This window comes from Aspergillus foveolatus (genome assembly GCF_047715535.1).
Source record: "Aspergillus foveolatus strain CBS 279.81 unplaced genomic scaffold BDW70scaffold_35, whole genome shotgun sequence".
Classification (NCBI taxonomy): domain Eukaryota; kingdom Fungi; phylum Ascomycota; class Eurotiomycetes; order Eurotiales; family Aspergillaceae; genus Aspergillus; species Aspergillus foveolatus.
In genome coordinates, this window is record NW_027396099.1 from 96,966 (window position 1) to 117,563 (window position 20,598).

The 20,598-nt window shown below is 51.5% G+C and overlaps 9 protein-coding genes across 9 annotated transcripts in view; 2 read left to right on the top strand and 7 right to left on the bottom strand.

Annotated features, from left to right (window-relative positions):
• Nucleotides 1-300, bottom strand: part of BDW70DRAFT_75781 (uncharacterized protein) — a 1,899-nt gene extending 1,599 nt beyond the window's left edge. Inside the window, exon 1 of the mRNA XM_073744780.1 lies at nt 167-300. Within this exon, the coding sequence (XP_073594585.1) occupies nt 167-193 (27 nt within the window). The 5' untranslated portion in view covers nt 194-300. The remainder of the gene's footprint in view (nt 1-166) is intronic.
• Nucleotides 301-1,559: 1,259 nt separating this feature from the next.
• Nucleotides 1,560-2,364, bottom strand: BDW70DRAFT_75777 (uncharacterized protein). The gene has a single exon (XM_073744779.1). The coding sequence runs from the start codon at nt 2,156-2,158 to the stop codon at nt 1,694-1,696; it is 465 nt and encodes a 154-aa protein (XP_073594586.1). The 5' UTR covers nt 2,159-2,364; the 3' UTR covers nt 1,560-1,693.
• Nucleotides 2,365-4,702: 2,338 nt separating this feature from the next.
• On the bottom strand, nt 4,703-7,012 carry BDW70DRAFT_161288 (ATP-dependent RNA helicase SUV3; the record flags this gene model as incomplete). Its single annotated transcript, XM_073740957.1, has 2 exons — nt 4,703-5,948; nt 5,997-7,012. 2 exons carry the CDS (start codon nt 7,010-7,012, stop codon nt 4,703-4,705), a joined length of 2,262 nt encoding a protein of 753 aa, XP_073594587.1.
• A 703-nt stretch (nt 7,013-7,715) lies between these two features.
• Nucleotides 7,716-10,535, top strand: BDW70DRAFT_75810 (Sec1 family protein). Its single transcript, XM_073744781.1, has 7 exons — nt 7,716-7,884; nt 7,957-7,994; nt 8,065-8,152; nt 8,212-8,358; nt 8,411-8,613; nt 8,663-9,129; nt 9,177-10,535. The coding sequence occupies exons 1-7, from the start codon at nt 7,854-7,856 to the stop codon at nt 10,264-10,266; spliced, it is 2,064 nt and encodes a 687-aa protein (XP_073594588.1). The 5' UTR covers nt 7,716-7,853; the 3' UTR covers nt 10,267-10,535.
• BDW70DRAFT_161290 (putative G-patch domain protein) lies at nt 10,488-11,231 on the bottom strand (the record flags this gene model as incomplete). Its single annotated transcript, XM_073740958.1, has 1 exon — nt 10,488-11,231. One exon carries the CDS (start codon nt 11,229-11,231, stop codon nt 10,488-10,490), a length of 744 nt encoding a protein of 247 aa, XP_073594589.1.
• A 150-nt stretch (nt 11,232-11,381) lies between these two features.
• BDW70DRAFT_161291 (putative oxidoreductase) lies at nt 11,382-12,806 on the top strand (the record flags this gene model as incomplete). Its single annotated transcript, XM_073740959.1, has 2 exons — nt 11,382-11,558; nt 11,622-12,806. 2 exons carry the CDS (start codon nt 11,382-11,384, stop codon nt 12,804-12,806), a joined length of 1,362 nt encoding a protein of 453 aa, XP_073594590.1.
• A 92-nt stretch (nt 12,807-12,898) lies between these two features.
• On the bottom strand, nt 12,899-14,572 carry BDW70DRAFT_75834 (NAD-dependent epimerase/dehydratase family protein). Its single transcript, XM_073744782.1, has 4 exons — nt 14,319-14,572; nt 14,034-14,268; nt 13,514-13,970; nt 12,899-13,458 (listed from the first exon to the last, which is right to left on the bottom strand). Exons 1-4 carry the CDS (start codon nt 14,345-14,347, stop codon nt 13,064-13,066), a joined length of 1,116 nt encoding a protein of 371 aa, XP_073594591.1. The 5' UTR covers nt 14,348-14,572; the 3' UTR covers nt 12,899-13,063.
• A 277-nt stretch (nt 14,573-14,849) lies between these two features.
• Nucleotides 14,850-19,964, bottom strand: BDW70DRAFT_169153 (uncharacterized protein). The gene is made up of 5 exons (XM_073742618.1): nt 19,552-19,964; nt 18,353-19,505; nt 17,554-18,112; nt 15,322-17,497; nt 14,850-15,260 (listed from the first exon to the last, which is right to left on the bottom strand). Exons 1-5 carry the CDS (start codon nt 19,816-19,818, stop codon nt 15,219-15,221), a joined length of 4,197 nt encoding a protein of 1,398 aa, XP_073594592.1. The 5' UTR covers nt 19,819-19,964; the 3' UTR covers nt 14,850-15,218.
• Nucleotides 14,863-15,451, bottom strand: BDW70DRAFT_139099 (uncharacterized protein). The gene is made up of 2 exons (XM_073737335.1): nt 15,322-15,451; nt 14,863-15,260 (listed from the first exon to the last, which is right to left on the bottom strand). Exon 2 carries the CDS (start codon nt 15,114-15,116, stop codon nt 14,901-14,903), a length of 216 nt encoding a protein of 71 aa, XP_073594593.1. The 5' UTR covers nt 15,117-15,260; nt 15,322-15,451; the 3' UTR covers nt 14,863-14,900.
• Nucleotides 19,965-20,598: the final 634 nt, after the last annotated feature.

A 20,598-nucleotide genomic window follows, 5' to 3' on the forward strand; every position in this document is an offset into this window, starting at 1 on the left:
TCCGTCTCGCATGGAGTGGTCTCTGGAGGAGGAGTTTCTGTGGAAGGGGGAGGCGTCTCCGTCTCAGTCTCACATGGGGTGGTAGTAGGAGGCTCCCAGTCGTGATCATCATCATCATCATCATCATCGTCATGACCGCCATGACCGCCGTGACCGCCGTGACCACCTCCACCGTGGCCCCAGTCCCAGTCATGGTCACCGCCAAAGGACCCAGATAACTCTACACCACGCTGAACTAGGGCGGGAGCAGGTGCCGCAAAGACACCGCTCATGGCACCCAGGGTGGTGGCCAGGAGCAAAGGGTTGACCCTCATTGCGGAACAGGTATGAACGAGAGACTGTCAAGAGCTTGCGGATATTATAGTTTGGAGGAAGATAAAGAAAGAGCAATATCAAGGACAAGCACTACTAGTGCAGCAATGAAACACCGGAGAAACGACCGTGGGTTGCAGAGGCTCTTGTGGGGAGAAGCTCGCTCGACGAGAAAGCATCCCAGAAGCGATGGCAAGCCATGTCCTTCTTATCCTTCGACCCGGCCCGGCATGGGTAGAGGAGACAATGCCAATGCGTCATTTCGGTTAACTGCAATCATGCCGTCAACGCCTTGTCATCATTAATGGTCAGTTCGCTCTCAACATAGTGGCAGCCTGTATTGGTAGTCTAGGTTTTCTCCGCCGTGACTAGGCACGCAACTTCAACATCGAGTGGACCCTGAAAGAAACAATAACTGGACAATTAAAGCCCTAGTGCGGAGCTAGAGTCCGACAGTGCATTGGGGGCTGGGTCTGATAGATCAAGTTCCAGCCATTGTCCGGTTCGGGTTCGTTACGTGGATAAGGGAGCATTCAAGGACCCTGGACAACGGTGGCATTGGCGGAGGGCGCGCGAGGATGGCCTGACTGCGATAAGACGGCACCATGGTTCTCCCAGCCACTTGGATTTAAATATCGTGGCCGAATCGAAGCATCGGCTGGTCCGAAGCACGACTGCAGCCGCCTCCCGTAGATGTACATACGATAGATATGCTCACGACGATCATGGGCGATCAGTTGGAGCAGATAGCGAAGGCCTGAAGACGTATCATCACATTGGGCTGACAATGTTGTGCCACCTGCTAGGACATCGCATTCGTCAATGGCACCCTGGCTGAACGGAGCTGTCAAAATAGATTAAAACAAAGACACCTTTGCGAACGTCGGGTGGCAGAAGTCTGGCTGGAGTGAGACTAGCAGAACTCTGAGAGATGGAGTTGATCCTTGTCTTTGAAGACTGGATGGGTGAACGGATGAATGAAGGAAGCAAACCGGAAATTACTGTTGAGGCCAGAGAGGAAGGGCGGGGTTGGCACCTGCGCCTGGGCACCTGGGCAGCGTAGCCAAGTAGACTGAGACATTATTATCCTCGCTGCCAAATCAACGGCTTCCATCAGCGACAAGACGCCTTCTAGAGTCTTTGGATGAAGTCACTAAAATCGAGTCTCACCTATTATTATCGGCGGAGAGGTTGGGATGCTCCTCCAGACGGGCCCAACCTGCATTAGCGCATGCGCTACTGAACATCCCCCGGCTGGAGTATACAGATCGTGACGTCTGCATTGGAGTCTCGACCACTCCAGCATTGCGCAGAGTAGACGCGACGTTGGCATCTTCCTTGTCACGATGCCTGTCGGAAGCCAGAGTTCACTGCGAACTGTCTATTTAGACGGAGTCGTGTACCCGATTTTCACTCCAACATTGTCCAGATAACTATGTCTATCAGTCATAGTTCGAATCCCTCTTCTCAGTATTTTCCCAGGTATTATCGGAATAAACGGCAGCATAATCTTGACAGCGGCCAACTGCATACCGTCCATTGGCCCATTGGCCAATCGTCTGCTCGACAACCGTCCGTCTTTGGCCGTATCCATCCCCTTTGATACGGAGTTAAGCCACGTTGTCATGTTTCTGGGGATTGACATGTAATGTAAATGCCCAATTCGTGTCATCACATAATCGATGCGATGGTCTCGGTTATCTTCAAGCCTGGACCTTGTAGGGTGGGTAACGTATATCTCAAGATATGCAGAATGATAGATCGATGCCACAGCATAGGCTTTGTAATTGTGATCATTGGGCTGGACATTGCTACCATCGTGCCCACGCTGCTGTAGGAAATGCATAACTCACGCCCGAGAGTACCGTCATTAGAGGCCTGGCGTTCAGTTACAGACACAGACCGAGCGTGACCTTTCGACTGCAAAGAACTTCGGTTCCACTGGGCATTTTGGGCTCAGGGGCTTAACCTGGCTGTTCAATTGCTTTCGAGTACCGGGCCTTAGCTGAATTAGGGATGTGCCGTGGTAGAGTCGGGTCTAGCAAGAGCTAGAGTGGCCGTCGGTTAAGGAGCAAGGTTGTCAAATGCGGTCCTCCGCCAATTTGGAAAACCCTTTTGCTTGCCACGTGCATAGACGAGATATCCTTTATGACTCAGGCGAATTGTCATTATTTCGTCCAGTAACAACGCAAGCCAAGGTCAAGGGGCCTGCATCTCCTTCATCTTCAGTGAGGTTCCCCGGTTTAGATGGCCGGTAGCATCAGAGTATATAGAAAATGACAGAAGACCTTGGCTCGCCCTCGGTGCTCGTAATAGGGAGCTGGGAGCTTGTCATGGTTGGGACCAGGGAGTATTGACGGAATCGGATAGTGTGGGATGTTAGGACCAATAAAACATGCACACTAGTAGCATGATATTTCTTTTTGTAAAGGTATTAAGAAAGTAGTATTAATCTCACATTCCTGATATAGATAAACTTTCCCTCCACAGCGGAAGTCTTTATATGTTTCGCAAACACATAGCAGCCAAGTTGTCTAGTAGAAAACCACGGGCAAATGTATGAGAACTAGGACAGAACTAGAACAGAAGTTCTGACTTGGAGACGGAGGTTTATTATTTGAATGGCTTCTTTTAGCGCGCTCTTGCTCAGTCACAGTTAGAAGTTATCTCAAACAATGGAGGTTCAAATACGCTGCTTTCTTTGTCAGTGTCATTGATTGGAGAATGGCATGTAGGGAATTTGTATAGACTGGGAAAAGAAGGGATTGTCAGATAAGAGTAATTGTCAATTCAGAGCACCCTTAGTGTCTGAAACGAGAATATCATGATGGCAAAGCATTGGCTTTCTTTCTTTCTTTCTTTTTTATTTTTGCGTTAGAACAAGTAGTAGCATTGCTAAGAAGCACAGACTAGTTATAGCGCTTTGATCCTGACATAATCAATACTGTCATATTGAAACATGATCCGTATGTCTCTCGGATGGCAAGAGCCTGAGTGTCGTGAGGCTAGGGATGCTGAAGTCGCCCGAGATAGCGAGCGACAGAGGCCGTGCAGGATGTTGGAAATGTCGTCGCAACAGCCCCCGATCAAGTACATATCAAGGTAGACAGACAGAGATGTATGAAGGAAGCAAAAGGCATTAAACATGACAGAGGAGTAGTAATACCATGATGTCCGTCTCGTTATATTAGGTTGCATTAGTCGCAGAGTTCACCGTTAAGAAACTGGACTGGGATTTTCCGTATTCTACGTTAGGTTGATCTGATTTTAAATCGCACGCTCTGATGTACTATTTGAAATTAACATCTATCGTATTTTCAACCAGATTTGACCCTTCTTATGGCAGTTTAAGTATAAATGCGACAATCTTGGAAACCCACTTGTAATTTAGTCAGGCTTGCCCCAGTACACGCTAATAACAGGCTCTTGCACTAGGAAGGACCCCATAGCCACCTAGGTTCCTTATCACGTGCATGTCGTCCGCCAATGTACCATGCTCACTGAACTACTTAAGGATGAAGGAATTCTGGCCCTGACCCTTGTTTCTTTGTCCGGATAACTAATCATCTGAAAGGATTAGTCATTGATTTTGCACACGGGAATCGACCCGTGGTGTTGACCCGTAGTGTTGTCACCTCGGGTTATTTCGCTGGTATCAATGTTTCCGCCACTCCAGATGGCGGAAGACAACAACCTGAACAACTGGGAACACCGCATGAAGCTTATGCATTGCGCAGCGGAATGCAGCTGGCCAGGTGGCCCGCCAACCAACCTGAAAAATAGAAGAGCGCCATTCGCCTGGGACTACAGAGTGCAGATCAATGGTTGACCGACGATGGAAGAGTTACCTTCTCTACCGGCCATGATGACCCTATATGGCGATTCGGTAGGTAACGCAATGCAGGATCCGGATTCTAGCTTGTGTGGCTGGGCAGCCAACTCACGTCCTTATTGATGGTGTTTCACATTGCGGTTCAAGAGGCTTCGATAACCATTCTCTTTTTAGGTCAATGTGAGACAAACAGTGGTATCAAGGTTCAAGTATAAGTCTCGAGTCCTAAACTTCTTCTTGGCTGGGGAGAGGGATTGACTTTTGCTGTGGCGTCTGTATCTTTGGATACTTGAATGACTCGAGCCATAATCCTTCGTAGGCCGCTATACTTCGTAAGCCGCTGGCAGGTAAAAATTGCATGATACTTAGAAAGTTGGGAAGCTGGCGGGTTGATTCGGGGACCCTAGTAATGGATATCTAATCCAAGAGAAATCTCTAATACATGTTGTACAGGTGACATATCCAAAAATAATATACAGTGAGTCAGCTCTGAAAACCAAAGTCCTGGTTTGGAGTTAACCATCTTGTTGTACATGTCTATCGTCTAACGGCGCAAAGTCAGTTATTGGCAGCTTTCCGCGCTGGCTCGTCATCATTTCGAGCCGCTGGATCGTACTCAGCAGACTCTTTCTTATTAGGAATGGCATCACCCGATGTAGGCTGTCCCTCCAACACATCACGAGCCGGTGGATCATGCTCAGCTGATCCTTCGCTACCTAGCGCGGTGTCACTTGTTTCTTGCTGTTGCTCATGAGAGTCATTGTTGGCAGGTTTGTCTGTCTCAGCGGCGTCCGTGCCATCGCGCATCGCGCCATTCAGTGTTGACTCGGCCTCGAAATCGTCTTCGTCAGTGGTGATATCTGTCTCAGCCGCGTCCTCGTTGTCGGATGCGTTCATGGCATCGGGAGAATAGTGTTCCTCTGATTCTGACAGATCGAGGTCCGCGTCTCCATTGGCCTTCAAGAACTCCTGCTGTAGACGGAGCTGCTTCTGCATTGCGATCTGGCGATGCAGAGAAGCGTTCTTCCGGAGCTTCTTGTTGGCAGAGAATTCTGTCAATGCCCTGACCATTCTTTCTTCCACGAGCTCTTTCACGTGCACGGCCAAAGTGCGGTCTGTAAAGATGCCTCCGAATCGATAGCTGAGCCAGGTGTAGAGAATCACAGATCGGTGCAGGCCTTCAAGTTTATGCATATACTCCTTGTTTCCAGATACAGGTTCTTCGAGGATTTCGAGATTGACTTCCTCAATATCCAAAAGTCGGCCGTTCGTGTGTTCAAGAACGCAGCGCTCGAATGCCATCGCCACTCTGCGTCCGAGCTCTTCTCGTGGGTTCATGGGCGCGGCCATAAAAGTTAGCTGGTCCACAAAATGCAGGCCAGGTACGGCATCAATGATCTCGGCATTTTCCAGGTTGGGGCTGGGGTCGCACATGAAGAACAAGTTATTGATTCTGGCAATCTCCGTTAACCGCTTAACCATGTACGCGAGTGAGGCGTTGCTAGGAAAATAGGCTGCGAATTTCTCATAAACAGAGTCGGGAGGATTAATGCCCGCTGCACTAATTGGTGGTGGCTCCGTGTTCAGCGCTTCTTGGATGTAAGGAAGATCGACTTCTTCAAGCGAGGTAACATAACCGACATTGTCATTGTCATTGTCCTGCTGATGATCATTTCCGTGCTGCGCTGCTGAGCGATAGCGGCCGGCTCGTCCCCCGATTTGTTTGATCTCCGGGACGGTGAGCCTTTTAAGTCCTGAGGGGAGAGTCTTCACGACAGTTTCAAAAATGATCCGTCGGCAGCTCCTATAAATTGTTAAATAATATGCCAATTCCGCTAGATAGGAAACTCACAGATTCAGACCCATGCCAATCGCATCGCTAGCAACCAAGAAGTCATAGTCATTATTGGGGTCATTGAACAGGCTTGCCTGCTGGGTGCGGATTTCAGCGGGCAATCCGCCGTAGATAATAGCGGCCCGTCTGCCTGTTTTTCTTTCGATATCGGCTTTCAATGCGTGAATACCAACTCGGGAGAATGAGACGATACAGTCTCCTTTTTGGAGACTTGTCAAATCTCCTTTCAAACTCTTGTTCATAGCCTTCAAGGGGTTCAGCCGTTCATAGCGATGGATCACAAGCTTGTCTCCAGCAAGAGCTGCAAGCTGTCGAATCAAGGGCACCACTCTGGTCTCTCCACAAAGGTGAAGCTCTGTAGCCTTGGCACCTAATAGTGCACGAGTCCATGCCCAGCCGCGCCTCGGATCGGCTATCATTTGGATCTCGTCGATCACACCTACTTCGTATGTTTGCCCTAGATTGACCATCTCCACTGTATTGCTCACGACTACCGCTTTTTCGCCCTCGGATAATCTCACTTCATCGCCTGTGACTAGACTAACTGGAATTCCACTTGACTTGAATCGATGATAGACTTCCTGAGCAAGGAGCCTCAAGGGTCCTGCATAGAAACCGCTTTTAGATGACTCCAGCCGCTTTAGGGCGTGGTATGTTTTTCCTGAGTTTGTTGGTCCGACGTGTAAATGGATTGTCCGCTGAATGGCCCGCGCTTGAGGGTACCACTCGGCGGGATACCGCAGGTCCGCGATCTTCTGCTGCTGTTCCAGATAGGGCTCCGAGTACCGTGCATCCAGATCGTGCGCGTACAGAAGATTCTCCAATTCACGTCTCAGCCCTCCAAGGCCGTCTTTAAGATAGGCCTTTGTCATTGCGCGCTTCGCGTTGAGCAAAGAGCCATGTTTAGTGTTCTCACGCTTTTCAGAAACCTGACAGGCGTTCAGAACATAGCGCTCGAAACGTTTCCATAACTCAGCATTTGTCTCTGAATTGACCGAATCAGAGTCTTTCATTTCACGGAGTATACTTGTGACGAGTTGCGGAAAATTATTGACGAGCCTGTGATGTCTCCATAGTGTCGAGGGCGTGGCGCTCCTGGGATCGAACTTTCCCTTACGCGTGGGCAACATCAGTATATGGCCGTATAAAGATAATTATGCATAGAAGGATCATACTCCTGTTTCTTTTGCTTGTTTGGCAAGATTCTTCGTTTGTTTCTTGAAAATGTTTGCTCTCTCAAACGCAGGAGTTGTGCTGAAGGTGCGCTCCAGAGGGCGCAAAGTTCGAAAGGCCCCAGACAGTGCATGACTGCCTCGGCTGGTCCATGGCTGCATCACTCTTGGATCGCTTAGGAAAAGAGGGGGAAACCGGCTCGATCAATGAAGTTGGCTTGTCGAGGGCGCAGCACAGGGCCGACTTGATCGGAGGCGCTCTGTGCATTCGAAGCTTCTCATAGAGGGTATTAACCGATGGAGAACGGAAAAGGTACGCCTTTGTAAAATCTAGTCCCCGCGAAAAGACCCGAAGGCATTGAACGAGTTGAGAAGAAGCCGGGTGATGAATGTGCAAGAAAGCATTTGAGGCGCAAGATCAAAAAAGTCGCCTCCAGCTCCCGGAAACTGCAGATCGCAGCCGCCGCCAACCGTGGTGGGGATCTCCGTACTCTCTGGAGCCATGCTACGTTTCATAAACAGCTCCTTTTCTTCACAACACTCTGTTCAGTAATCTACCACGCACCCTCTGGTCAGTGTAGCTGCTTTCGCATCACTTCACCTGAGATTCCGCTGTCTCTTCTGTTCTGCTTGAATCAAGGAGCTTCGAGGAAACCCTTCTGAGGGCTGCCGGCCGGCCACTATGAGCTCACTACTCAACATCCAACGGGAAAGTGAGTCGTACAGCGAATTGGTTCATTATGATATCCTTTACCTCACAGCTGCTAAACGGGTCTGATTTCTAGTCATCCTGAACACTATCCGCTCTGCCGGAGGCGACAATGTGCGATTGCGACCCCCGCCTTTCCCCTCCTGATCTCTGACTTCACGACCGAACTGACGTGCGTGTACAGTGGAAAGTCCTGGTGTTAGATGAAAGCAGTCGCAGCTTGATAGACAATGCAGTCAAAGAAGATGATATCCTTAACCTGAATGTCACCCGTAAGTTCAACCTCATGGTTTGCACCGACAGCTCATTGTCTGATCCGCTCCGCCGCCAGATATCGAACAGATCGAGCACCGACGGAACACCAACCAGTCGATGGATGCCCTTTATATCCTCTCCGCTCTTCCGCACATTGTAGACTGCGTTCTGGCTGATCTAGAGAGGAAGAGATACAGAAAGTCATATCTGGTGTGGACGTCATGTTGGTCAACTCTTACCTTTCCGATTACGCCCCGTTCTTACACGCTTGGTAGTTCTTAATCCGGGGTTGCGCGCCAGATTTGATCGGTCACAGATGGTCCAGGAGCAAGTCGCAGCTTTCCAAACCATCAGTATTGACTACTATCCGAGGGAATCACGCCTCGTCACGTTTCGAGACCCGTGGAGTTTTCCGGTTTTGTTCCATCCGGGCTGTAACCATCTGGTTCGCGAGCATTTGACAACATTGGCGCACAAGGTAGGCCAGCTTCTGATTGTCGATTTGCCACTGCTAACAGACGCCGCAGGCCGTATCCTTGTGCGCCACATTGGGAGAATATCCCGTGGTCAGATACTATCGGCCGAGGACACCTACCCACGAGGCCAGTGTCCTGTGTTCGCACTTGGCACGATTTATTCAAGAAGAACTAGACCAATTCGCGCAGTTCAACCGAGATTTTCCGCCCCCATCTCCAAGGCCCCGGGGTGTGCTCTTGGTCGTAGATCGATCGATGGATCTATTCGCGCCTTTGGTCCATGAGTTCACGTATCAGTCCATGGTCCACGACTTGCTGCCCATAAAGGAAGGAGATAAAATTACGTATAAGATGGTTGTCAACAAAGGCACCACGAATGAAGATGTGAAGGAGATGGAGCTCAACGATCACGATAGAATCTGGGTAGAGTACAGGCATATGCATATGAAGGACGTGCTGGGTAAATTGGGTGAAGACTTCGCCAGATTCCGAGCCGCTAACCCACAGTTTGCGGAAGAGTATGCACCCTCCTACGATCTTGAATTATTTAACTAACTCGCCCCAGTAACCAAAAGGCTGACGTGGGCATTATTAAAGACATGCTGGCTGGCCTTCGAGAATTCCAAGAAGGCAGAGATGCGTATACCCTTCATCTAAACATGGCGGAAGAATGCATGAAGTTCTTCCAAGATCATAAACTTATTGAGGTTAGCTCTGTAGAGCAGTGCCTCGCAACCGGCCTTGACGAGAATTATAAAAAGGCCAAGGGGCTGGCATCACAGCTCGTACAGTTGCTAGATGATGACACTATCATCCACACTGACAGGCTGAGACTCTTGCTATTCTATATCATATACCGCAATGGACTTCTCCCTGGCGACATCAGGAAACTCATGGCCCATGCTCAACTTCCACCGCAGGACGGAAATGTCATTTCTAATCTCGGATTGCTCGGTGCCAGAGTCGACAAACCATTGAAGGATGACAAGCCGCCCGAGCAGCCACTGTTTAATAGGAAACCGCCTGTGGTATCCGATTCGGACGAAGGAATACTCTCCCGTTACGAACTCAACGTCAAATTGATGCTAGAAGACGTTATTCGAGGAACGTTGGATCCGTCTATTTTCCCTCACACACGTCCTCAGACTGATGCAGATGCTATGGCAGCTCAGCAAGACACTCTTGCACAAGCATCTCTTCGGAGCGCGAAACCGACCTGGGCACGGACACGCACGACCGGGGAGCAGCCACGGCAACGCATCATCGTTTTTATGGCAGGTGGTGCCACATACGGCGAATCCCGAGCTTGCTATGAGATCTCTGAAACTTTCAAGAAGGACGTCTTTCTTGCTACATCCCATATGCTCACTCCGGGGCTGTTTCTCCGTCAAGTCAGTGACTTGAGCGCAGATAAGCGCCGTCTCGATATCCCCGCAGAGCGGCCAAAACCAACTGCGCCGGCCCATCTATTTGAGCGAGATCCCCCTCCTCCCCAGCCTGCGCCACAAAAGAAGCCAGCTCCTGCACCGGCGCCGGCACCTCCTACTGCGGCAATGGGAGCTATGTCTCTGGGACCGAATCCTCCCAAACAATCTAGTATGGGGAAGCCAATAAAGGAACAGAAAGAGAAGAAGAAGCACCGTTTCTTTAGGTAACATCATTCATAGCTTCGGCGTCTCGGTTTACATTTTGCTTCAATCGCGCTCCGTGATACCATTTAGGGTTGTTTAAGCAATATGGCGCCATGGTATTCAATTGAATTTCTCTTGATCTTGAGCAGACTCTTTCGCCCTTTCATCCCTCTAATTCTCACATATAGTACATGGGTATCATAGAAATTATAATCATAATAAGAACGTCATAAGATAAAAGGATATTATCCGGCACCAAGGTACCTCAGCACGTCGTCATCTTGGTAAAAGATCTCTCGTAGTTTCTCCCCCTTCTTCTTTGCATCCAGGTGCCCCTTCCTCACCTGCTTCGCATTCAGCTTCTGAACCTTATCCTTAGTCTTTCTCTGCCCAGACATTGGAGAGGGAAGAACAGCTCCCAATCCCACCGTGTCAGCCTTTAATTTTCCCTTCAACGGCTCCCGGATACCTTCTCCAGTAGCTCCAAGACCCAACCGGCTATCTGGATCCCAGCCGTAAGACTCGAGGTAACGAAGCCCGCGACGGGTACGGTCAAGGTGAGATGGTGGATGTGAATGCGTCAGACAAACTTGGTGCGCTAGAGAAGATTCATGGGGTTTATCGGCTGCTATGGAGGAAGACAGTGGGAGATGGCATACTTCACACGTCTCACTTGGGGTTGGTGGAGGCGCGGAGTGGCTGCGGCCGTCGGCGGTGTCTGCGGCCGGTTGAGTGGCAGTAGATGGAGAATCTGATGTTGGAGCTGTAGTTGTAGTGGAAGTGGAAGATGATGCTGCCTCCTTTGGCATGACAATAGAGAGGTATGTATTCGCTATGCTAGCCCCGGTAGCAGCTGGTGTGGCGGGTGCGGAGGTGAGTGTCGAGAGCTCAGAGGAACGCACGAACGGCACACGCTTACGCGTGATACCTGCGCCAAAGACTCGCTGATCTTCAAGCGGGAGGAAGTAGTCTTCATCCTTGTATGACATGGCTGTCGTTGGTGAGGAGGAGATTGAGGAAGGCGAGTCCGTGGTGGTCTATTTCAGGAAGTGGCGGGAGATCGGCCGCTATTCTGACGGTGTTGCAGAGCTTCCCTTCCGCACCCTCTTGACCCTCACATAGCCTGCCACCCGGTCGAGATGCCCATTCCAATTATCACCACGGGCATCGCGGAGGGCTTATCTGCCATTCCATATTCGTATACAATCCTCAAAGTCACGCCATGGATCCTCCTCATTGCGGCCCTGAAGTATTACTTCGGCGGTGCCCGCAATGCCTCCGAGAGGCTGATGCACTCTAAGGTCGTGATGGTGACGGTATGCTACTGTTCATTCTATAGTAGCTCAAGGGCACTTAACTAACGTTAGTAACCTGGTCAGGGAGGCACCTCTGGAATTGGAGCCACTGTCGTCTACGAACTCGCATCGCGCGGCGCCCAAATCATCCTTCTTACGCAACACGCTCAATCGGATATATTTCTCATTGACTACATTGAAGATCTGAGAAAAGCCACAGGCAACCAGCTTATTTATGCAGAACAGGTGGACCTCTCTTCTCTCCATTCCATACGGACCTTTGCGACGAAGTGGATCGACAATGTTCCTCCCCGTCGACTGGACATGCTAATCCTTTGCGCGAACACGGCAAACCCCACGGAAAAGATTACGGTGGACGGAATAGATGAGGAATGGCAGGTCAATTACCTTGCAAACTTCCATCTACTCAGCATCCTCAGCCCAGCACTTCGAGTCCAGCCACCCCACCGTGATGTCCGCGTGATCATGACAACGTGTTCAAGTTACATCGGTGCGCCGAAACTCGACTTTTCGCAGCTCGACGTGAATACCATCCCGATCCACAAGCAGACGACGGGTACAAAACCGCTACGCACTCAAGCATCAAGGAAGGCAGAGCCCAAACAAAAGCGCCAATCGCAGATTCAGAGGAAACACATCTATGGCCTTAGCAAGTTGTCCCTCATGATTTTCGCGACGTCCTTCCAGAAACACCTGAACGCCTTTAAACGGCCTGATGGCCAACCCCCTTCCACTCGCGTAATCCTCGTCGACCCTGGTCTCACTCGAACCCCGGGCACCCGCCGCTGGCTCACTGGGGGCTCGCTTTGGGGTCTACTCCTCTACCTTATTACCTGGCCCATCTGGTGGCTCGTCCTCAAGTCCGCGCAGCAGGGGGCACAGAGTATCCTGTATGCAGCGATGGAGGCGAGGTTTGGCCGTGGGACCGGCGGGTGGATGCTGAAGGAGTGCCGGGAGGTGGACTTCGCCAGGAAAGAGGTTACGGATGAAGCTGTGGGGAAGCAGCTGTGGGAAGCTAGTGAGCGGCAGATCGAAGAGAGAGAGAGAGAAGGGGCAGTGCTGCGAGCCTTGGAGAAGAAAGAAAACGAGCACAAGGAGAACACGAAGGTCCGTAGTCAGGGCTCAGTTCGGGTCAAGAAATCTGCATCTTCCGCATCTTCCGCATCGTCTGTATCTGCATCAAGCGGTGCTAAAGAGCAGAAGCCAGGATCAAGAAGAAGTCGGAAGGGGAACGGCAACAGCAAGTAGTGTATCGTTAATGAACATAGATTACACACACATAATAAGGGCGTCGCATGTCGAAACCGGAAATCGTCTGGAGTCAATGTATACGAAGAGGGAAAACCAAAAAGTAAAGAAATTCGTTTCTGTCAGTCTAAACTGAAAGCTCAATGTCGCTATCCATGCGATGTTTATCTATGGTCCGTTTTTGACATAAGCTAACCCTCATGCAGTAGATTCACAAACATTCAATCCATTCAAGATTTCAAACCATATTAGTTTATTTATTTCTTGAGCTGTTCCAGCAGCTCAGCAGGGGGCTGTTGCCTGTATCCCTGGGGGTTGTTCTTGGTCCACAGCCACAGATCCTCACATGCCTGCTCGAGGGTGCGCTGCGCCTTCCAGCCCAGTTCGGTGTTGGCGCGGGTCGGGTTGGAAGTTAGGTTAAGGACGTCACCGGCCCGGCGGGGCGCGACCTCGTAGGGCAAATCACGGCCGACAGCCTTGGAGAAGGCGCGGATCATCTCGTAGACAGTGCTGCCTCGGCCAGTGCCAAGGTTCCAAGCGCGCACGCCGGGGTTGTTGGCGCGGAGGTAGTTCAGCGCCTTGAGGTGGCCATCGGCGAGATCAAGAATGTGGATGTAGTCGCGAATGGCGGTACCGTCGTGAGAGGCGTAGTCTGCCAGCGATTAGTTGATTCATAGCTCAGTTGATTCATTCGCAAAGAAACCTACCGTCTCCGAAAACAAGAAGCTTCTCGCGCTTGCCCGTGGCAACCTGCGCAAGCAGCGGCAGCAGGTTGTACGGCACACCCTGCGGGTCCTCGCCCATGATACCGCTGGGGTGGGCACCAGCGGGGTTGAAGTAACGAAGCAGCGCAGCGTTCCACTTAGCAGCCTCAGCTTCGTTACCGGCCTTCTTCGCGTTGTTGCGCTGGGCGTTGATGACGTCCGTGATGGCCAGCTCGATGGCGAATTTGGTGTTGCCGTAGGGGTTTGTCGGGCCGAGCGGGCAGTGCTCGGGGATGGGGATCATGTCTGGGAAGCGAGTAGCATCGCCGTAGACGGTGGCGGAGGAGGAGAAGACAATGTTCGTGACGTTGTGGCGGACCATTGAGCGCAAGAGGCAGATTGTGCCGTAGACATTGACGTGATAGTAGTCGAGGGGCTTCTCGCCGGATTCACCGACGGCCTTGAGAGGGTACAAGTAAGCATTGGCAAAACAACAGCATTGCATATGAACGCGGCGACATACCTTCAACGCCGCAAAATGGATTACACTGTCGATGTCAGGGTGAGCTTCGAACACCTTGTCGAAGGCCGCTTCGTCAGTGACATCGAGCTGCGCGAACTCGGCCTTCTTGCCCGAGATCAACTCGATGCGGTTAAGGGCTTCGGCGGAGGAATTGTACAGGTTATCGGCGACGACCACCTTGTACCCGGCCTCGAGCAGGGCGAGGGTAGTGAAGGAGCCAATGTAGCCGGTTCCACTATGGAGGGGTCAATAATTATTGTTGTTGCTTTAGAATATGCAACGTACCCGGTGACAAGGACAGATCCAGAAGGCATGGTGAATGTGAATTGAATGCAGGAACGAAGGACCAGAGAGATAGTACTAGCAGTCAAACAAAGACGGCGAGAATGGGGGATGGCGGGAGATTTAAGGGGAGCGAGGCGGCGATGGCGAGCTACGGAGTACAGATGCAGGAGGATAGTGGGGGGTTGTAGCGGCCAGGCTAGCCTCGTGGAGGGGCAGACCACCTATCGATTTATCCGTCATTGCAGCCATTCTGAACTCTACAAGAACACCGCACCGGGCCATTTTCATCAAAATTGGATCTCGATTGTCTCTTGTACCACTAAAAATACTGCACCTGAGTCACATTCTCTTTGTCTCGAGGTCTCGACCGTCTCAAACGATAATTGCTCGGAATTCTCGATCAGGTACCGTACGACCGCCATACCTCCGATCAGGGACTCAGGGCGACTATATTGATCGGCACCGCAAATAGAGACGCATACGTAAGTTCTCCTCTACGTGCGCGACGATCCAAAATCGGGTTGATCCAACCCTTATATCTGGTTTTTTTTTTTTTTTAAGGAATGCTGTGACGGAACGCTATTACCCGGACTGAACAGCGCCCGTGTATGGTGGTGGTCGACTACGTATGCAGCCATGTCTCAGGACCGTTTGAAGCCCGAATTGATATGGCGAGATCCATCCATGGCTCCTTAGCGTCCCGAGTCCCATCTGCCCGGCCGTGAAATGGGGCTTACCGCTTGGCTGATGAGTCGAACAAATGATAATGGTAATAATAATACTCAAAAAATTATACATCCATTATTTCTTGGCACGCATCGATTGTACAGCAACATAAATCAACTCGCAGAACTGTTTATTATCTGCTTCTATCCCTTTTGGCAAATAAAAATCTCGCCGCTACCTCGCTTTCCAAAGAGTATCGTTCTTCTTCCTGCGGGCCTAAAATAACAGAAGTTAGGACGTTTTCGGGAATTTACTAGGGAAAGTTGAAGAGACATACCATAGGAGCCAACATCGAAACACCAATTGCCAGCGCAACAATCGTCAAAAGCAACTGTATTTTCGAAAATCCCTTGCCCAGGATATCAAAAGCCTGAGACGGGTTCGCCCTCGTCGCGAAAATATCGTTTCCGAAACCAAAAATCAGACTTGTACTTTCGAGGAGCGTGGGTGCGGACAGAACGGTGTTGATGCCTGCCACCTGACGCGCGTGAGAGAGGTACCACCGCCCATCGAAGTCGAGGAAGGGCGCGTATTTCGTCAGGCCCTCTTCGGCTTCCGTAGGGGTAGGGTCTCGGCTGACTGGACGGCGAGGGTCGAGGACTGGACGTGGGATGCCGATTATGGCGTTCGACTCAGGAAGCGTGGCGAGGAGTTGGCGCGTTGTGATGCCCTGGCGGGTCTGGGTGACGGCCATGTAAGAGATGGGTTCTGCGATGATGAAGGACTGGGAAATGACGTGGGGTAGGGGCAGGTCGGCGATAGAGGAGTAGTTGGACGCGGATCCTAGGGGGCCACGGTCGTTTGGTATGGGCGATTCATACATTTCCGAGATGACAAGCTGGTAACCCTTGGGCTCAGAGGGATCGGTGCCCTCGGCGTAGAAGGAGTATGCGAGCCAGTTCTCTGACATGGCAGATGCGATGGGCTGCGCAGTGTCCACTCCCTTGTGCGTGCTGGTATGGAGAATGCGGCCGGTGACCCCGTCGAGCAGATAGAATGTGGCCGAATTTTCGCCCACCGCAGTAACGAGAGCTGCGTTCGGAGTTAGATACTTGTACAGAACGGATCGGTTGCCCAGGACCTTGCCGATGGAGGCAACTGGGTCATGAGGTGGGCGGGCCGTGGCGCGGATGATCTTCTCGCCGGGCGCGGGCTGGAACGTCCAGACTGGGACGCGGGAGTCTTTCGAGCTCCATCCGAGTATTCTCCCATCTTCCTGCGTCACGGTGTACACGTTTGGAGATGTGTTGGTTTCAGATGAGCGCTTGTCTGTGGCAGGGGAGGTGTGAGTGATATGCCCAGTAGTAACGTTTAGGGTAACAGAGCTGCCGTCAGCAACGTGTACGGTTGCTAGCCCGGGCTGAGTCTGGATTGACTTGACATTCCAGGTGTCCGCTTCAGCAGCTTTGACGCTCCAGGCGACTTTGCCGTGGTTTCCACTGTCCAGAGCATAGACCCATCCGTTCTTCGTAGCAATGATGACAGGTTTGGAGACGCCAAAGCTGTCTAAGTTCGAAACCTCGTCAGCCAGGATGCTAGTGATAACACGTTTAGGGAGTTCTTTCAGCCAGTTGGGAAGGTGCTCGAGGTCCTTAAGGTGACGCTTCACACGGTGCGTGTACGCTTTGAGGAGGCTCTCGTGACCTTCAACTTCGAGTTGATGGGCCAAATCCTGCTGACTGTCGACATCGGCCCAGCTAGCGGCCAATGCACCGGACAGCGCTTCAGGTCTGGTCCACCCAACCGCACCGTTTTGGATCAATTGCCAGTCACCAGACTCCAACACTATAGCCGAACGAACAGCCACGGAGTCGCCTTTCATGGCTACCTCTGAAACCGCATGCACAGCACGATCTAAGGGAGGGTGCTGGGTCCACCTTCCGATGATACCGTGAGAGACAGACGACACAACTGTGGTCTCAGATTCAGTGACCCGGGTGAAATAAACATTGGCGTCCTTGGTGCCCGTAGAGAAGACGGACCATCCCTGCAAGAAAGGCAGACTGTACGCCTTGGACACGGTCGAAGATGCCAAGTTGACGTGGTAGATTTCTGCCCATGAACCGGACGCCGTCTCGTACTGGACAAGGAAGTGGGGCAGCGCATTGAGGGCCTTTGGGGCGTGGATATAGATGGACCTGATATCCTCTCCGCTGGTGTTCTCAATATTGACCTGCGTCACTTGTTTTGTTCCGATGACATTAACCTTCAACGTCCTGTGCGACTTATCCGCCCAGGCGATGACAGGGAACGCGGTGTTGGCGCCCACAAAGAGAACGGAGTCCGGTCCGGAAACATCGCTGTCGGAGTTGAGAGTCTGCTGAGACGCTTGTCGACCGGTTAGAGGATCTAGCGAGGTGATGCGGATTTTGTAGCCCTTCAGCAAAGCCGGCTGCAGGGAGATGTAAAAGACAGCGGTGGAGGATGCGGATACTTGAAACGGCACGTCACCACTGTCGGCCAACAATATCAGTAAATTAGTTCTCCGCGCATGGGGTAGGCAACAAACCTTTCATCATGGTACTCCCACTTGACCTCACCAGTTGACCCATCCAATCGCCTAACCGAGCCGGCCTGGCCTCCAGACAGTGCAATTGCGTCAGTGACCAACGGAGCAGAGCTGGCGTCCTCCAGCTCTAAGAGCTCGAGGTCCACCACCGGCATACCCGGTGATGAGCTCTCCCATATCAGCTTTCCATCTAGAGCGCTCCACGCGGAAACGTAGTCCCCTGATGCGCTGACAACCGCGTTTTTTCCACCAGAGGCACGTAACAAACCTTGGGCGTCACGGTCGGGCGTTACGGCGGGGCGAGAGAGGTTTTGCCTCCATAATAATGAACCGTCTTTCGGATTGACTGCTCCAAGAAGTGAATTTTCGGATAACGTGTACAGAAGGGCGGCATTTGAAGAGGAGGATGGTCGGTGGAAGAAGGTGGACTGAGACAAAGGAACACCTAGCAGCGCATGGTGGTAATCGATGTGACCAACCTCGTCAGCGTAAATGGCGAATGCCGAGGGGACGCAAGAGGCGACCAAGAAAAGCGTCGCCTGCAGCCGCATTTTATGAGCTCGGTCGTGGAGGGGTCATTGGGTGTTGATGGTTGCGAGGGCGAGGAAGATAAAGGTAACGTAGTGGAGAACTTGGGGAACTCCGACAGCGAGCCCTGGGGCTTTGCTCATCATCATCATCATCATCATCATCTAAATTTTCAGACTCCATCTGTCTACACGAACTTGACTTCTGTCAATTAGGTTGTACACAAAAAAAAAATTGGCCTCAATAAAGCTATTTACAAGTTAAGCGAAACACGCCTTATTTGCCCTCTCAACAGCCTGCCTTTCACCTTCGGTCATGTCGTCGGTGATATCCCACCGCTGCTGCCCCAAGCCCATGGCTCGCTGTCCCTCAGCACTAATTGAATTCCAGTCCAATGCTCCCTTGAATCCGAGTTCGCCTGGCCCACCGGCCCCAGGGAAGTCCCATGGCGGAGAGTAAGCGAGCGCCGCTTTTCGCTGCTTGAGCAGGTAATCGACGTTCATATCGCACAATGGAGTTGCTGGGATATAGAGAACGCTCGAGTCACCCTTGCCCTGATGCTCCTTGTCGACTGAGTGCAGAGAGTCACAATGCCAGGCAACATAGTCACCGGGTTCCACCTCTGGGACGGACACCATTGTCGTCTCTAGCTCGAGATGCGGATGTGTAATAGGGTTGTACTCCTGGCACGCACCAGGCACAGACCCCGGGAAGGTAGCGTCCATCGCTGGCTGTAGTGTCTGGCTGTCAAAGAAGGGTCTGAGCATAGTGTATGCAGTGCTGTGCACAAGCATGGGGCAGACATGTAGCGAGCCTTCGCCTGGAGCTGTCTTGGACATGGACAGCCAGCCCTGAAAAAATCTCAGCATAGAACAGGCGCCCGCGCCGTTGTACAAATCCATATTTGCGGCGATACGGTGCTTTGCGTCCCATGGGTCGTATTCTTCCCACTTGCCTTCCAGGATTTTGGCGTATACCCTGGAATACTCGGGGTCCTCCCAACGCTCCAATGAGCCACCGTCAATGTGAGGTCCTAGAGTGAACTTGCTGTCGCCGGGCTGTCGAATACGCAATCTGTCAGCGTATGAAACAGGGTACCGCGTCGAGATTCGTGTGTTGGGGTCTGATGAATGCCATAGGCGCTGCAGGAAACGCTGTGTATCTAGCACGTTGGAGTGGGCTCGAGCTTCTGCTTGCGACGGTGTCCAGTACAGCTCAAACACCGCCGGTGAGTCTGGGGGAAATGCCTTGACTCTCTCCTGATTAGCCGCAACGTAGTCCTCTATTCTCTCCTTCCAAGCCCGTGCTTCTTTCCGCGGCACCACATTTCTGATAACGACAGATCCGCGATGACGGATCTCCGCCAGGAGTGCCGGAGACACATCACCGGAAACAACGTCAGAGTAATCCACAACAGGGATAATCTAGCATCGTCAGTCGTATGTACTCATCTATGGTTATCATACATACTCCGCTCTTTTTCGCCTTAATCTTGTCCACCTCCTCTTCCAAACTGGGCAAAAGCCTTTCCCAGCTCTTCTTCAATGCATCCTCGTTTCTGCGAAATATTCGCTCCTTTAGATCTTTAAACCGCGGTGGCAACGGCTCCGGTTTATAGTCCGGTCTCAAGCTGGGAAAGACACTAGATATATCACCCGCTGCCTTGGTGAGTTGGGCGGATGTTGATGTGGACGCCGCGCGGGCGGTTGGCCTGGTGAGAAGCTTTGAGATTGACATACTGCAGACCTCTGAAATGCTTTGGCAGTGTCTATAATCTCAATTTCGTTCCTGAGATCGACTTGTCCCCAACTTTATACCTTGGAGAATAGGGAGTAGATAGCGGGAATTCCCAATGCAGTAAGCGGGCCGCCTTCCGTTTATAGTACCTTACCCGCCATCACCCACAGGTATAGCGTCATCGGCATCGGCATCAGGATGCGGAGAACTCCAGACCATTCGTCGCTTCTGGCGAGCAAGGCTATTGTTCCATATTGTTTTCTGTCTTCTGTCTTAAGAAAAGTACCGTGGATTGGCCTTCTCAATGTCGCACTAGATTCTTGAAGCTGTTCTAGACACCGAGTACACTCCGTACCGGTAATGAGCTCGATGCCAAACTCCCTTTCACATCAGTGAACGTCTGCAGCGACTGTGTGATGCCATCACAGAAGGTTCACCGGAAGGTGCTTGCAAGATGTCCCTCTACAAGGTGACATCGGCTTGGGCCAGGACGGTCCCCAGCGGTACCTAAATGCAAGGGTCACCATACAGTATCAGTTCTGATCTCTTGACTCTTGATAGCCACCAACTCGGCTAGGAACGAAACATATCACAGATATAATGATGACAGCAATTTGAGAACGAGGATCTTCTGCTGCAGTGGAATGTTAAAGCATAATCTAAGTATAGGCCCTAGGAATAGGCCCCAGCCCGCATATTCTGCGCATGCACCTTTCTGAACATAGACTCACACGTCTCGCTCAATTGCATTTCCATAATGCCTGTAGCTCATAGCCCATC